This window comes from Rhinichthys klamathensis, unplaced genomic scaffold (genome assembly GCF_029890125.1).
Source record: "Rhinichthys klamathensis goyatoka isolate OS25496 unplaced genomic scaffold, OSU_Roscu_1.1 h1tg000114l_1, whole genome shotgun sequence".
Classification (NCBI taxonomy): domain Eukaryota; kingdom Metazoa; phylum Chordata; class Actinopteri; order Cypriniformes; family Leuciscidae; genus Rhinichthys; species Rhinichthys klamathensis.
This window is the reverse complement of record NW_026606651.1, coordinates 1,825,588-1,842,471: the sequence shown is the minus strand read 5'-3', so window position 1 is coordinate 1,842,471 and position 16,884 is coordinate 1,825,588. Positions and strand designations below refer to the sequence as shown.

The 16,884-nt window shown below is 36.4% G+C and overlaps 1 protein-coding gene across 1 annotated transcript in view; it reads right to left on the bottom strand.

The window, feature by feature from the left end:
* The window catches only part of nf2a (NF2, moesin-ezrin-radixin like (MERLIN) tumor suppressor a), a 36,599-nt gene extending 19,970 nt beyond the window's left edge, over nt 1-16,629 (bottom strand). Inside the window, 6 exon segments of the mRNA XM_056254765.1 lie at nt 3,489-3,572; nt 10,479-10,601; nt 11,500-11,625; nt 15,782-15,918; nt 16,085-16,153; nt 16,512-16,629. Of these exon segments, the coding sequence (XP_056110740.1) occupies nt 3,489-3,572; nt 10,479-10,601; nt 11,500-11,625; nt 15,782-15,895 (447 nt within the window). The 5' untranslated portion in view covers nt 15,896-15,918; nt 16,085-16,153; nt 16,512-16,629.
* Between the last annotated feature and the right edge of the window lie 255 nt (nt 16,630-16,884).

Genomic DNA, 16,884 nt, shown 5'->3' with positions numbered 1-16,884 from the left:
AATATTACTCCAATTTAAAATGTGTTTTCTATTATAATACATCTTAAAATGTAATTTATTCCTGTGACAAAAAGCTGAATTTTCAGCATCATTTCTCCAGTCTTCAGTGCCACATGATAATTAAGAAATTATTATAATTATTATCAATTATTATTGTCAGCATCAAAAAAACGGTTTTGCTGCTTAAATCTTTTTGGGAAAGCATAATTCAATTAATCAAAGAATCCTTTTTGTAACATTATAAATGTCTTTACTGTCACTTTTGATCAATTCAATGCATCCTTGCTGAATAAAATTATTAATTTCTTTAAAAAAAATCCTAGTATGCATGTATGCATGCATGTATGTATATATATATATATATATATAATAAATTAATACTTCTTAGTCAAGTCACCTTCATTTATATAGCGCTTTTAACAATATAGATTGTTTCAAAGCAGCTTTACAGTGATAATAGGAAATATAATTTTTTTTATCGCTTCCGCATAGCCACGTGAACCGGAATTATCCCGACAACGTTTTACGTACAGAGGTAAAGGGAAGGAGGCCTTCACAGGGGAGAGACTAGTTGTAGAGGCCTGCTACCCGACCCGAGCCCGACGGGTCCCGAAAAATGTGCGGCTTTCGGTTCGGGTTCGGGTTAATGTTTAATGAACAGCCTCGGGTTCGGGTTTTACTAAGAAAAACTAAATAGGCTATATATAGTTCGCGTGGCGTGTGCTTTGCCTGCTTGCTGTGTTGTGGTGACCGGCACGCGAGAGAGAGAGAAAGTAGCCTACATACGTGCGCAGATCTGCAATATGTGCATACACACAGTCAGACACACAGGCTCTCTCTCTCAAATATAATGATAATGAAAATTATATATATATATATATATATATATATATATATATATATATATATATATATATATATATATATATATATATATATATATATATATATATATATCATTATATATATATATATATATATATATATATATATAATTTTTTTAATTATTTGTTTTATTTTATCATATCATTTATATCACAAAACTGTTTTGCGCATGTGCCACCGCTCTCACGCGCTATTTCAGTCACAATACAGACAGACAGCAGACGACATGAGTCTGATAAAGCAAAAAATTACTTGGTAAGTTTTTTCTCTAACTGGTGTGCTGTCTGCTGATAGGGCCGCTGCGCCTACATGTATTTGTTTAATATGTCAAGCAATCATTAAATACAACATAGCATATTGCAAAAATGGTATTTGCTGTGAGAAAGAGAATGGACCTCGGGTTCGGGCTTAATATGTAAATGTAATTGTCGGGTCGGGCTAAAAGATCGCGGGTACGGGCTGGGTTCGGGCTTCAGTTTAAAGCCCGTGCAGACCTCTAACTAGTTGACACTTCAGAACTGCGTCGACGTCGGGTTCAGGCGCAGGTCCTTCATCAGATCTGGATACGGCCTGGATCCGGCGGACTGCGGTAAACCTCGGGATAGACAGACACTAATATTAGCGTAGACGCCATCCTTCTTATGATGTAACAAGTACATAAGGATTTATGGAAAGTGTTCCCGGTTCCGGCTGACCTAATCTATGCAGCCTAACATTGAATTATAGAAGTCTATAATGTGTTGTGTATGCAAGGTCAAAGAGATGTGTTTTTAGTCTAGATTTGAACTGACAGAGTGTGTCTGCTTCCCGGACAATGGTAAGAAGACTGTTCCAAAGTTTTGGTGCTAAATAGGAAAAAGATCTACCGCCAGCAGTCGATTTTGATATTCTAGGTATTATCAACTGGCCGGAATTTTGAGATAGACGTGAAGGATTATAATGCGTTAAGAGCTCGCTCAGGTACTGGGGAACTAAACCATTTAGTGCTTTGTAAGCAATCAGCATTATTTAAAAATGTATACAATGTTTAATAGGGAGCCAATGCAGTGTTGACAGAACCGGGCTAATATGGTCATACTTTCTGGTTCTGGTAAGAACTCGAGCTGCTGCATTTTGGACCAGATGTAGTTTGTTTATTAAGCGTGCAGGGCACCCACCCATAATAGCATTACAATAATATAGCCTTGATGTCATGAACTTACTGTTCCGCATTTGTCAATGAGAGCATATGACGTAATTTAGATATATTTTTAAGATGGAAAAATGCGGTTTTAAAGATACTAGACAAGTGAATTTCAAATGAAAGATTGGTATCAAAGAGCACAACCAGGTTCCTAACCGACGACGAAGACTTGAGAGAGCAGCCATCAAGTGTTAGACAGTATTCTAGGTTATTACGTGAGGAAGTTTTTTGTCCAATAATTGAAATCTCTGTTTTTTCAGAATTAAGTAGTAGGAAATTACTAGTCGTCCATTTTTATATCACCTATGCATTCCGTTAATTTTGTGAATTGGTAAGTTCGTCAGGGCGTGAAGAAAAATAGAGCTGAGTATCATCAGCATAACAGTGAAAACAAACGCCATGTTTCCTAATATCTCCTAATGGTAGCATGTACAGAGTGAACAGCAATGGTCCTAGTACTGAGCCTTGTGGTACGCCATACTGAACTTTTGATCGATAAGACATCTCTTCATTTGTCTTGAAGTCTTGACTCTTACTGTCCCCAAACTTTTGAATGATAGTATACTAATTTACTATCTAATTTGATTATTATTTTCTTTTATTTAAAACTTGGACTCAAACCAAAATATCTGGGATGTGCTTCCCAAAAGCATCATAAGCCTAAGTTGATCGTGGAGACCATTAGTGGTAATTGTTCTACGATCAACTTAATCTTACAATGATTTTGGGAAACGTGCCCCTGATTAACTGATTGATCTGGAATAAATGCTAAAACAGATTACGTAACAACAGTTGAGTTAAAAACACAAATAGGAAACTAATATACTAAAACAGATTAAATAACATTACGTTGTTCTGTTTTTTGATAAATCTATAATATCAAATAAAATAAAAAAACTGATCAGTTGTCCACAAATCACATACATGACAAACTTCAAATAAAAACGGGCAAATTTCTGAGTTTGCAGCACTGTAAAAAGCTTTGAAAAACCATCATAGACTAATGCACACCAACACAAGGACAAAAAAAAAACCCAGCTAAACCATGTGAAGCTTAAAGCAAACAAACGCTTTAGTAGATTCCCGTCCCGTTTTTAGAGCCATCTAGCGTTCCCTCTGTGTCTGACATGAGTCAGAGAGAAACAGAGTGCGCTTTCTGAATTGGCACAAAGTGAGCGGTGTGCAGTTAGCCGAGGCTTTTGGATAAATCACATGCTCTTGTTGCCCCTGAGCTGTCAATCAAACTGACACCTGCTTAATAAAATGCACTTCTTCTGTGGGAAGTGTAATGGGATAGATGCCGACCTTGAAGGGACGTCCACAGGAGGTTACGGTTAAGCTCTGACACCTTTCTGCGTGTCTATCAAAGAAAGAAAGTTTTTTTTTAAAGAAAAACAAGTGTGTTAGAAAGAGCACTGACCTTAGCGTGGACGGCGTAAGAGGCTAACAGCACCGAAGCCTCGGGAGGACAGTATATCTCCTCCTCTAAGATGTTCTTCTTTACCTGCAGGATGAATAGAATTTAATTATTATTTATCTCTATACATTTTGGGGAATTTTTTACCAAGAATTTTATGCAATGCCATCATGATAAATTACAGTGACAATCACCCTAAAACCACTTAACGTTAACTTAAGGATCTTGCTAAAGGGCACAACAGAGGTTTTTCAAGGATCATCCCTTTGCAGTGTTTGCCCAGACCTTTCACTACTAATGCTACTGCTAGCACGTATTATAGAACAACATTAGAGAAAGTATTTTTTTGCAAAAAAGGACCCATATGTCACTTTTGACTGCATGTTAGAAATATGGCTAAATCAAAAGAATGGTCCAAGAAGTTGAGAGAAGATATCATCGCCCTTCACAAACAAGAAACAGGATACAAAAAGATAGTAAAGGAATTAAATGTTCCTAGAGACACCGTTGGAAGCATACGGGGAAGCATTTCTTATTAATATAAATGCTGAAAACCTTGTGCTGCTTTATATTTTTGTGGAAATTGTGATGCACATTTTTAGGACACTTTGATGAATGGAAAGTTCAAAAGAACAGAATTTATTTGAAATATAAATCTTTTGTAACATTATACATATCTTTACGGTCGCTTTGAACAATAGAATGCATCCTTGCTGAATAAACTTATTTTTAATTTAAAAACTAAAGACACAAAATAAACAGTTTGTAAGTAGTATGTTGAATACAGCAAAGTATGGTGGTGGATTTTCAAAGTATGCATCCAAGTATAAAATTTCATTTAAATTTAAAATAATACTAAGCAACTTTTAAAGTAAATAATTTAGCTAGATGCTAACTATTTCATGGAAACAGAAACAACATGAGATAAAGTGGTCTGTGTATACGTCTTTCTACTTAAAGTAACTACAAACTGTGACCAAACCACAATGTCAGAAATAGATCCCCAAATAGTTAAAACTTCCATCGTCAAAGTCTAGAGAACTTTAATGCTTTACAGAAAACTAGATATTTTGGCAGGTACTTTCTGAATACACTGAGCAAACAACACTGTTTTTCAGCTATCCTTTCAACTATCCATTAGTAAGCCGGCAGAGGTTGTCTCCTTCAGGCTCTATGGACTGCAAAGCCCAGATGTCATTTAAGGCTGAAAATACAAAGCAAAAGCAGAATATTTCAGGGTCAGCTTTAAGAACTCTAGAAGTAGCAGATGCCTCACAGGTTACACAATGACTGCCACAGAGCTGCTAAGTTGAATTCCAAGTGGGGTTGTAGGGAAAAAAACTACTCTCCACCTCAGACGTCATGCGGACCACTGGCTGAACGTCTGATTCACATGGCACACAAAATGGTAAACACTTCAGAAGGTTTCAAGTCGTTGTCTGATTGGTTGAATTCTACAGGATTTCTGAGAGATGTTTATCAATGTCGCGTTCCTTATCCGTCCGCCTGGAAACAAAGATGCCGTGACGCCAAAACCCCTGATGGAAGAAGAAAGCTGTCGTTTTTACAACTGAGCACTTATCAGGACCAACTAAATGCTGGATTTTCAAAAGTATGTGAAGTTTGCAGCTCCATTGTTGCAGTATACTTGCCAACATTTTTGAATGGATAATTTATTAGATGCATGCCGGTATGGAACACCAAATTTACATTTTTAATCCCCTAAACATGATGCAAAAAAAAAAACTGTGATTGGTTGCTTTACATATCAGTCAGATGTCCTCTTAGGGGATCCTAGGCCAATGAAAGCTGCGATTGAGTGAGTCCAGACCTTCTGCCATCAGTCTGAAGGTCTAGCTACACGAGACTAGGAGAAAATAGGCGACCTGGGATAGGACTGCTCAGAGTCCTAGTGCAGACTCCTAATCCTGGTCATAATTTGAGTATCCATAATTTATACAATGAATAAATAGGATCTATTAGAGTTCCAATTCAAAAAATAAAGTTCAAGATTTCAGTAATAGGTTTAGATTTTTTTGCTCTGAATGTGTAGAATTTTTCAAATAAAATAAACAAAACAAAATAGTGAAACATTAAAATAAATCAATTTGAAAAATTTATATTTTGCTAATTAGAAACCAAAAAATACAATATATCAAATAGAATAAGTATTTAATAAGTACATGCTGAACTAATTCAAGAAACCTGTGGAAAAGAAAAAGAAAAAGTTTCAATGCAGTGCTGCCTTGCTAGCACTGTAACGACTAATTGATAGAATACTGAATGAATCAAAGAATCAAATTAATTAATTTAATTCCTGACTTCATGGTTCATCAAAAGAGAAAATTAATAAGGAATGGAGGAATAGACCTCTGACCTTTAAGAACAAAAGACGTGGGTAACAGAACAAAAAGGTTGTTTATGTACACAGTTTATAAATGCATAAATGTGTGTTCACACCAAAAGGTTAGTATTTAATTTTCAACAATGAACCAGTGCCAAATTCCGAGTAAAATACTGCAGCCTTGCCAAATGGGAGATGGCTGATCACTGTGCCGACCATTAACTGCTTGGCAAAATAAAAAATGATCTCATTTAATCATAACAAGAAAACAGATGCCAAAAAAAAAACTAAGTTTAACAACAGGGCCACAATTACCACAAGCTCGAACTCATTAAAAACCAACAATAAAACAACCAAATGCCAATCTATAAATGAACAACAGTTTGCTCAAAAACAAAAACTGTCATTATTTACATGTTTTGAACCTGTATGACGATCATTACAAAAATATTCTGGTTGCGGTTTTGTGGCTGGAAAGTATGCAAAAGTGTCATAACAGGGATCGGAACGACTCACACAGTTTATTATGTCTTATAGTGAGGAGGAACATATATATTTTTTTATCTTTATTAGAAACACTTTAAAATAAGGTTTCATTCGTTAACAAGAACTAATAATGAACTGCACAGTCTGCACTTTTACAGAATTTATTAAATGTTAATTTCAACATTTACTAATACATTATTAACATCAAAAGGTGTATTTGTTAACATTAGTTAATGCACTGAAAACTAACATTAACAAGCAACGACCAGTTGGATTTTCATAATGTGAACAAAGATTAACAAATACAGTAACAAATGTATTTGTTCATGATTAGTTAATACATTAAAGTTAACAAATGAAACCTTATTGTAAAGTGTTACCATATTATTCACTATTTAATACTGGCAGCCAAAAAAATATTTTTTTGAAAGAAATGTATACTTTATCAATTGAATGCATCCTTGCTGAATAAGTGACGGTTAATAATGTTAAAAAAGGTTTCCAATTCAAATAAATGCTCTTCTATGCCTCAAAAAATCCTGAAATAAAATGTACCACGGTTTCAACAAAAATATTAAAGCTGCAGTCCGTAGCTTTTTTTGGGTTAAAAATTATCCAAAATACATATTTGAGAAAAAATACATAACCAGCCAGTGTTCAAAACTATCTGCTTGCCTTAACTCGATTCAAAACGGTAAGCTTGTAATAATGTTTTTAATTCCAGTGGTACTGGTGGATTTCCGCGGGAGATTCAAGCATGTCTTTGCATCATTACGTCACATCTGTACACACACATCTGTACACATAAAGGAGGAGTCTCGGCTAGTAGGCTATATTGAGTCATTACGTCACATCTGTACACACACATCTGTACACATAAAGAAGGAGTCTCGGCTAGTAGGCTAGTAGGCAACGGTTTTCAACATTGATAATAATAAGAGGTTTCTAGAGCATCAAATCAGCATATTACAATGATTTCTGAAAATTGACATTGAAGATTGGAGTAATAATGCAGAAATTTCATTTTATAATATATTAAAACAGCTATTTTTAATTGTAATAATATTTCACAATATAACTGTTTTTACAGTATTTTTTATCAAATAAATCTAGCTTTGGTGAACATAAGAGACTTCTTTCAAAAACATAAAAAAAATCTTCTATTAAGAAGATTGTAATAATATTCTATAATTCATAACATTCTATAATATGATATACTATTCTTGTCATTTTGACAGCCCCAATCCTCATTCACCTTTGTTATATTGAAAAGAGTAGCAAGGATTTTCTTTAAAAATTCTTCTTTTGTGTTCCACAGAAGCAAGAAAGTAATATGGGTGTGAAACGACATGAGTACAGTAAATAACGACAGAATATTCATTTTTCAGGTAAACTATTAAGGCTTGCTTCAAAAAAAAAAAAAATTATGCATGCTCTTTTTTATCTGACTATCATTCAGTCTGAAAACAGTCACAAAAGGAGCATGCAACGTGTCAGTGACTGGTCAAAAAGGTTCTGGCTATTATGGTCGTCTTTTAAATCTGCTTTACAAATGTGACAGCACTTTAAGAGCGCAGTCTGGGAAGGGTGGCCGTTCCTGATAAGAGCCCATCCAGGCGAGCGCTTTTAAACAGGATCTGCACATCCAAACACGCGGCTCTATCCCAGCCTACATATGAGCAGAGGCTAAAAGAGAACAGACTCACCGTTCTCCAATCTCTTCCCAGAATTCATTAGCATCTTTTGAGAATTCATTACATTGGTTTTCAGAGTGCATTGCCATCCTGAAGCGGTGCAGCTCAACCTCCCATTACGTGTGAAGATAAGCTACTTAAGTTTTCTCAGAATGTTCATATCTTCTCCTTGTGCCCTTTGCTATGCATTAAATCCACTGGATTGATACAAGCACTGTAAATTGAAGGGCAAATTGCCACAACTTAACATTCGATCACAAGTGCATGCAAAACAGGTGCTTATTTACCTCCCATGCTGAGCAACCAACCTGCTCAATAAAAATGATTGATAATGTGCTCATTATCGAAAAGTTATTGCTTAATGTTTTCTGATCGCTGAGAAGGAACCTTGGCAGGAAGCCGTATTACGGTGGGAGGTGTTCCCCTGGGCTTATAGAATCAGAGACAGGGGCCCTGATGTGGAGCACACCGATTCCACATGACTGAACACAATCACACCAAACAATGAAAGAGCGCACTGAACCCGCAGACAGCAGCCCACAAGCCTCTCTTACAGAGAACTGCACGAGAAACCGAATACAGGAGCTCATTTCTGCTGCCAAGCCTATTGAAATGAAATGGCTTTTGAGTGCGGGTCAATGACACGTCATTACCTGCTGTTGTGTACAGACAATACTTGCAGTCCAACTAGATTACTTATGCACAACACTATGCAGAAATCAAATTAACAATAAATCAATTTTCTGCTCTTGCGCTTGGAGCATGAAGGTACCCGGGGTTCGGAGTTATGGCCCGTTCACACCAAGATCGATAACTATAACGATAATGATAAAGATATAGTTATAAAAGAATAGCAGAGTCCACACCAAAAAACTATAAAGATAACAGCCCAGAGAAACAATATTGTTGGAATCGCTTTCAGAGCGATTTTTTTTTTTTTTTTTCAATAAAAACATGATTTAAAGAGCTTGGGCATTTAACAGTAGCCCGACTACGTCAGACTTCGTACTTCCGCTCAATTTCATTTCGCTTCTGTACTCAGACTGAGACAGCGGCCTATCTATCCGTTTTCCTCCGGCCTGAAAACAGCCGGCCAATCAACGAACAGAGGGCGGGCTGAAAGCCGTGACGTAGTCGCTAAGCGCCGAGTTTAAGATTAGGTCAGGGAAATCGAAAACGACCGCGGATATGGAGACGCGGATGCAATTCGCTCAGTTGTGGAGAATATTCCCAGCATTAGCAAACTGAAGCCCGAACAAGAAGAGTGTGTATTAAACATTTTGAATGGAGGTGATGTTGTGGCCCTACTCCCTTTGGCAAAAGTTTAATTTATCAACTATTACCGATCGTCAGCGAGAAACTGGGGAGCCTTTTGACAGGTCAGTGTCTCCTTTCTTTTCCAGGTCTTAAATATTGCCATGACATGCTGTAATCTTGCAATTAAGTTGCAGCATTTCCGACAGACTCGAGATGAACAAAGAGCTGTGTTTAACAGAACTAATCCTAACTTTGACAGTTGGCTGCAAATATTTTTTTGTTTCTCTCTACTGTCAAATATCAGTTTAGAGGCCCTGATTGTACCGTGGATGCGTAGATTAACTTTGCATAATCTGCAAAAGTCGTTTACAGCCATGTTCACTACGGTATTTCGCTCGCATCATCAAGTGTTTACAGCAGGTTTACAGTGGAAGTTCGATCATAGATTTGAGTTCGATGCATGATGTCTGTGGTTCGATGCGGCTGTGTCGGCCCATAACATACGTCATATATAAACGTATCTGATTGGCTTACGGGTAACCAATGATTTTAAACTTCAGACAAGCGCCCCCTAGCGAGAGAGAAAACACTTCTCTATTATGCCATTCCAGACTCTGTCTACGAAGCAAAGTGAAGTAGCAGAGTCTGGTATTACCAGGCTAAATTAACAGAACAGACAACAAAACTGCAGCGCGCTTAGAATGACAGAACAATATTGTCCACTGATTTGAACGCTAATATAGTTATAGTTATCTTCATAGTTATAGATTTTGGCTATAAAGAAACTGCTCTGTTGTATGCAATTAAGAATGAATGTTAAAGGGATAGTTCACCCAAAAATTAAAATTCTGTCATTAATTACTCTCCCTCATGTGTCCAAAGACTTTCGTTCATCTTCGAAACACAAATGAAGATATTTTTTGATGAAATCTGAGAGATTTCTGTCCCTCCATTGACAGCTACGCAACTACCACTTTGACGGTGAGTAATTAACGACAGAACTTTAATTTTTGAGTAAACTAACTCTTTAATTCAATGAAATTTGCTGAAGCCATGACCTAGCAGTTAGCACACATGAGAGTTTCGTCACCTCTTTTTCTATTATATGCTGTCCTCTCTCTATCCTCCTATCAATAAAAGTGGCAACATGCCAAAAAAATCCAATTAATTTGATCTGTATTCCAGCTAAACCCATCTGAGCCAATGACTCACCTGCAGGAAGAAGAGGTGTTGCGTCATATCTTGCAGCAGCTCTTCCTCAGCGTTCTCTGGGTAAAACTTGGCCAGGAAATGAAACACTATAGGCTCCTCTTTGGGCATATCATGATCCAAAACCTATAACAAAGATAAGTCATGACCAATATTCTGCTGCGCATTGCATACTTTATATACACTGCCAATAGTAACATGAGTTTGGACATCATGATTCAAATGATAATGTCATGTCCTTTTTGGACATGTGCCAAAGTAGTACTATAGTATTCTTTGAAGTACAGCGAAAAGACCATGGTACAAGCCTTTAGTATTATCATATACCATCTAAAATCCTCACTGTGCCATTATAATGCCATAGTACTTGTTTTGTGTTGGGTTGGTTTTCATGAAAGTTTGTTTTAATGTACACTAGTTCAAAAGTTTGGGGTCGTTAAGATTTTTTTATTGTGTCTTATGCTCACCAAGGCATTTATTTGATCAAAAATACTGTAAAAACAAAATAAAAAATAATAATAATACTGTGAAATTGTATTACAATTTCAAATAACGGTTTCCTATTTTATATAATTGAATATGTAATGTATTCCTGTGATGGCAAAGCATAATTTCTCCAGTCTTCCGTCACATGATTCTTCAGAAATCGTTCTAATATGCTGATTTGCTGCTCAAGAAACATTTCTTATTATTGTCAATGTTGAAAACAGTTGTACTGCTCAATATTAATGCGGAACTTGTGATATGCGTTGTTTCCTCTTCAAGTTTCTTTGATGAACAGAAAGTTGAAAAGAACAGCATTTATTTGAAATAGAAATGTTGTAACAATGTAAAAGTCTTTATGATCTTACTGGCCCCAAACTTTTGAACTGTAGTGTATATCATTACTCAGAACAGTCAAAAATACTTTTAAAAGCCTAAATTAAGTAAATCAGAATATCATGATCTATGATAACAAAAGAATAGCATTTATCCGACTGCCGCTATTTGGAAAGTGAAGGAAAGTTCAACAGGAGTGTTTTACCTTCTTGTCCATTTTCAGCCATGCCACAGTGTCTTTGACGTCATACCGCAGACCAAAAAACCATGTCTCCCTGAGTCCCAGTGTCCGGCACACAAGTTCAAACAGATCCTTTCCTTTCCACTTCAGCTGCCCAAACAAAATGACAAAAAAGGGTTAGTAAGAAGTGCATGTTAAACTACAGGCTGAATTTAAAACTAATTTAAAGACCCATTCTGGTGTCATAATTCTTGTTCTGTTGAAACAAGAAGTTGAGCTGGGACATATACAGACATTGAACACAATTTAATCCCAAATTTAACATTTCAAAAAACTTTAACTCTCTTAAGGATTGCAACAGACTAATGGAATTCAGACTGACCACAAATCTGAACAGCTCCAGTATAATGAACAATGGCATTCCCCGAATAACCTAATTTCCACAAACCATGTGGACACAAGGAAGAGAAATGAGTCTGGGCATCATTACAAAGTCTCTGCTGTCAGTAAGACCATTCACTCGTTTTCGGACATATCAGTTCATCTTTTATCAGGACTACTGTCAGGTGGCCAGGGGGAAAAAAAAGACCATATTCAATAGGTGAATAACTGAAGATGCATATCGGTTGTTTATTTTTCAGTAAAATGACGAATTGTTTTGTGCATACAGTGTACTTGCACAGAATCAATGAAGGAACATCAAAACATTCATTATTACTACCAAAAGTACCTGCACAAGGCTGCATGTTTATCATTCATTTTATTGGTTAGATGGATTGGACTGAGAAAAGAAACTGACATTGGAAATAGCTGTCCATTTAATAACTTTGGATATCAGAATGCAATCTGCAGGAGTATATTAGCAGAATAACAATTCAAAACCTCATCTTGTGAGAATAATTCTCTTGTGTAAGCATCTGTGCTCGATTAGCCTTGTCATTAGTAGGATGCAGCTGAGCTAGATGTTAGTGTCTTGTGAACAATACACTTGCCACCTTGAATGATTAAAGTTATGACAGAGGACAGAAACTTGCTGTTATAAGTACTGACAACCTCCACAGTCTTGCAGACATCATCAACACTGCAAACTGTATTAGCATAACAGGGACAGGTGCTTTTCAAGATGCGGTTTCATCTTGCCTAATGTTTATGTATGAGAACATATGACAATATGCTGCCCCCCAGAGTCCAAGCAATTAAATATGCTGATGCTTCTCCTCTAGGAAGCTGACGGGCTGCCTTCAAGGATGACCGTCAGCTGGTGTAAACTTTCACAGAGAAATGAGGGGTTCGCTCACGGCCCTAAATATTCAGCAGAGAAGTTATGTGGCTATTTAGGGTGAAAAAAGTACAGCGTAACAGCACAAGAAAGAACAAAAGCAGTAACCTCAAAGTCAAATTCTGTCTATATCCAATATTGAGCCCCATGCTATTACCTCAAATCAGATTTTATTGACTGAACTACACCCAAGACTGTCTATCTTGTTATACGGCACAAGATTAGATGACATCAGCACACGTAATACCAGTCCGGTATCACACAGAGATGGATTAAAATAAATATTAGCCTAGAGCACAAATACAAATACAGATGAAATGTTTTGTATTCCGAATAGAAAATATGTAGCAGGCATTCTGTACTTCTAATAAGTTGCATGACAATGCTTAAACTGAAACCCATGAAAATATTTGAAACGCCTTTTTTCAGGTGACAATCTGTATGGAATCTGTTGTGCATTCTCACACTTCATTTTCACTTTAATAGCATGCTAAGTAAATATTTAAGAGCTAAAAAATAAAGTAAAACTGACTTTATGGTTTTCCCTCTAGTTTAAGGATTTTGGCTATGTTATTCATAACTGTTTGGGGACCTTTTTCTGTCACTGTGAATGAAATAATATCCATTACTATACACAAAGGTTCTAAAAATTGTGGTTTAGCAAACCCTGTAGATGACTTCAGTGCTGAGCTATTATCAGCTATGAATGATACGCAATAAAATCTCAATGTCTGTGAGGAGAGAGAAAAAGCGAAAGACTATAAGAGAAATGGATTTTGTTTTCTAAATCCATGCTGCCACCAAGTGGTGTTGTTTATGAAATCCAAAGATGCACCAAAAACGAATCTTAATTTTGTAGTCTTAATAAATATTCTGGGTTAAATATTACTACTTAAGCTCTGAATTTGCTCTAAATGCTGATGTTTACCACAGAAAAGAATTTAAATTCACCCCTTAGTTTATAAAAACACATGTTCAGTAATTATTGCACTTATAATGGAAGTCTATGGAGCTAAATGTTTTAACTTTTTAAATGTTTTTTTAAATGTTTTAAGTTTTTGATCCAATATTTAACGTCATGATTTAGTCAAAGCTGTCACAAAACCACCAAACAATACTATAAAATTGTTTACACGGAGCAAATTCCACTCACATGAATGACATCTGTAACAAATACCAATGTTAAAAGGGCATAGAACAGTATTGCAACTGCTAAAAGGATTTAGACAATTTTACTCAAATACAATTTTTGTTCAAAATAATTAAGTTAAAATACTGTTACTGTTTGTGGTAATCGATAGCATAAGCTTGAACCTGTAATATTCATCTATCAATATAACAAAAAAAAATGTGTCTAATGAAGAATATCTCAACCAGAGCTGCTACATCTTGCTCCCTTAATTCTAACTAGCCTATACATTTAGTTTTGTGTCTAAAGCCACTTTGTAGAAGGCTACATATATGCCCCCTTATCGGTATATGACAACAGCACCATGATCCCTCAGAACCTCACTGCCACCAAGGGAAATACTGTTAATGAGTGTGAAAGATCAAAAAAGAGTGAGAGACAGGCAAACACAGGCACAGGGCCTTGTAGAGTGGGACCGTCGTGCCTCATGGGACATTCACTCATGGTACCCGTCTGTCACGCAGTTCTCTTACCACCATCTGTTTTCCCTTAATTCAAAAACACTCTCTTGTGATGTTGTGTGTAAAAATAGGGCATCTTCCTGCAAGAAACTCAGTGCATGCTATGTGCAAATGAAGTGCAGCTCCACAGAGAAACCCTCTATATGCCTGCAGAACTCCCACTGGATCCACAGTTTGTAGAAAACACCTTTATATGCGGGAATGAGGATTACTGCGATACATGATGCTGCTTGCTTCATGTATCGCAGTAATCCTTTTTTAAAAGTTTGAGATAATTTTTAAAGAAATATTATCTTCACAAACACAAAAGGAGATGTTAGGCAGAATGTTCAAGCTTCTGTTTTCCACACAAGAAAATTGAATGGTGTGTTATGCAGCCAAGCTCCAAAAAGGACACTAAAAATGGTCTATATAACGTGTGCACTATATTTCTAGCCTTCTGATAGCTTTGTGTGAAGAAAAACAAACAAATTTAAAGTTGTTGTACATGGATCATCTTCACCTCAAAGTACTCATATCTCATTTACAGCAAAATTGTTCATTTGCAGTTTTGACAAGAACTAATTGCGTTTCACATAAATGACATAAAACCTGACTTGTTTTTAACTTGCATTAAAGGTATGAATTTTATAGGTTTATGCTAGAGCTGCACTTCACTTATAAGATCAGAGTGTATGTTTAAAAGTGGAGTTGAACGCAGCCTAGGATGAATCAGCGTTTTTGAACGAATCTCTTGAATGATTCAATGACACAATCTTGATACAATGTTTACTTGAAGCCTCAAGTTATTTTCAAAAGGTGATTTACTTTTATGGTGCTTTTTCATTGGCTTGGTGATATAAATCATCATCCCACGTTTGAGGTATGCAAGCTCTAGCTTGTACATTCTCGTGTATTCACAAAAAAATAAAAAATAAAATACACTGGAATGACACGAGGGGAGTAAATGACAGAATTTCCGTTTTGGGAAGAGCTATTCCTTAAGTCCACTGAACCGTTTCTCCATTCAAACAAAAAGCTGCAACAGCAGACAGGAATGTCTTGATGCAGCTCCGCTGGAGAAACAGGTCAGGTTGAGTGACTTGCTCAAGGGCACAACAGTGAGCCGGGACGTTAAAATGTCCAAAGCCTGGTGCCTTCCCTAAGCTATGCTTACAAGCCCTCTGGTTGCTGATAAGAAGCATTGATCACTGACAGTACAGGTATGGTGGTACGCTACAATAGGTTTACAACCATAATATAGCATGAATGCGATATGCACTCCTACATAGACAGCTTAAACTTAATTCTGTCATAATTCAGGGAGCTTCACCACCACATAAAAACAATGCATTTATACAAACATCACATTCATGCAAAATGCTCCAAGCCACTTACCTCGCAGCTAAACTCCAAGTCAGCATCCATTGTAACAATTGTGACGTTGAAGTTTTTGGCTTGTTTCCTCCAGAGGGAATTGAGTCCCATTTTTGATGCAAGGACACTTGCCATAATAGCTGCCTAACTTTCCACCTCTTTAGGAACAACATAAACCTGTTGACTAACTATATCTGAAGCATAGCTTGTGATGAAACATTAAGTGTTGACCTCTTGTTAAAAGCTTCAACCTAGCATTACTGGCAAATGTAACAATACATGTGATTAAAGTGCATGTCTAAAGGCATGATGTTGACAAACCACCTGCATTAACTGTTAACTAGCAGCTGGGCACATACTATCCCTTTTACTTCCTCTAAAGCGCCATTAAGCCTGTAAGAAGAAGATAAAAGGAAAAGAAAATAGCATAAGTTTACTGATGAATAACTTATTTGCTAGTAATATACTGCATGTGCAATAACAACAGACAAAAGAAGCTAATTTTAAACTACTAGGCTATAAGCGTGATATAAGATGACAGATAACTGAGAACAAACATTAACCTATTATATAACACTTAACTATACATTCGTGTAGCAAAATACTAACATTTACAATACTTCACAACATTTGACGTACTTATAAACGCTTGTTTATGCTAATCTACGGTTTCATGCCTCATTGTTTTGTTTTGTTATGAGTGTTTTTGATGGAATTGGACAGACAGCTCGTTAACCGGTTAATAACTCACCTGTCGAGCCGGAAACACAGCTCAATTCCTGCGGTGTGTGTGTGATTCAAGTATGTTTTAACACCTGACACACAAACACCGCTCCTGGTTTGACTCTTTCGGGCCAAAACTGCAGCTGAAACTTCGCCTGCGCGTGCACGAGGAGGAAAGACATGCGCAAAAGTGCGCGTCATTGAGCTAGTTAAAAGCCCCCTTTTTTGTCAGGAGATAATACATCGCACAATACCCTAATTATTATAAAATTAAAGCACTTCCAGTCATTTATTTCCAAAAAGTAAAACTAAGATATTATTTTGGACATGCTGTAAAAATGCTAAGAATATTGTACATCAGTACATTTAGAGTAAATTCTTAACATAAAACGATTGTTAAT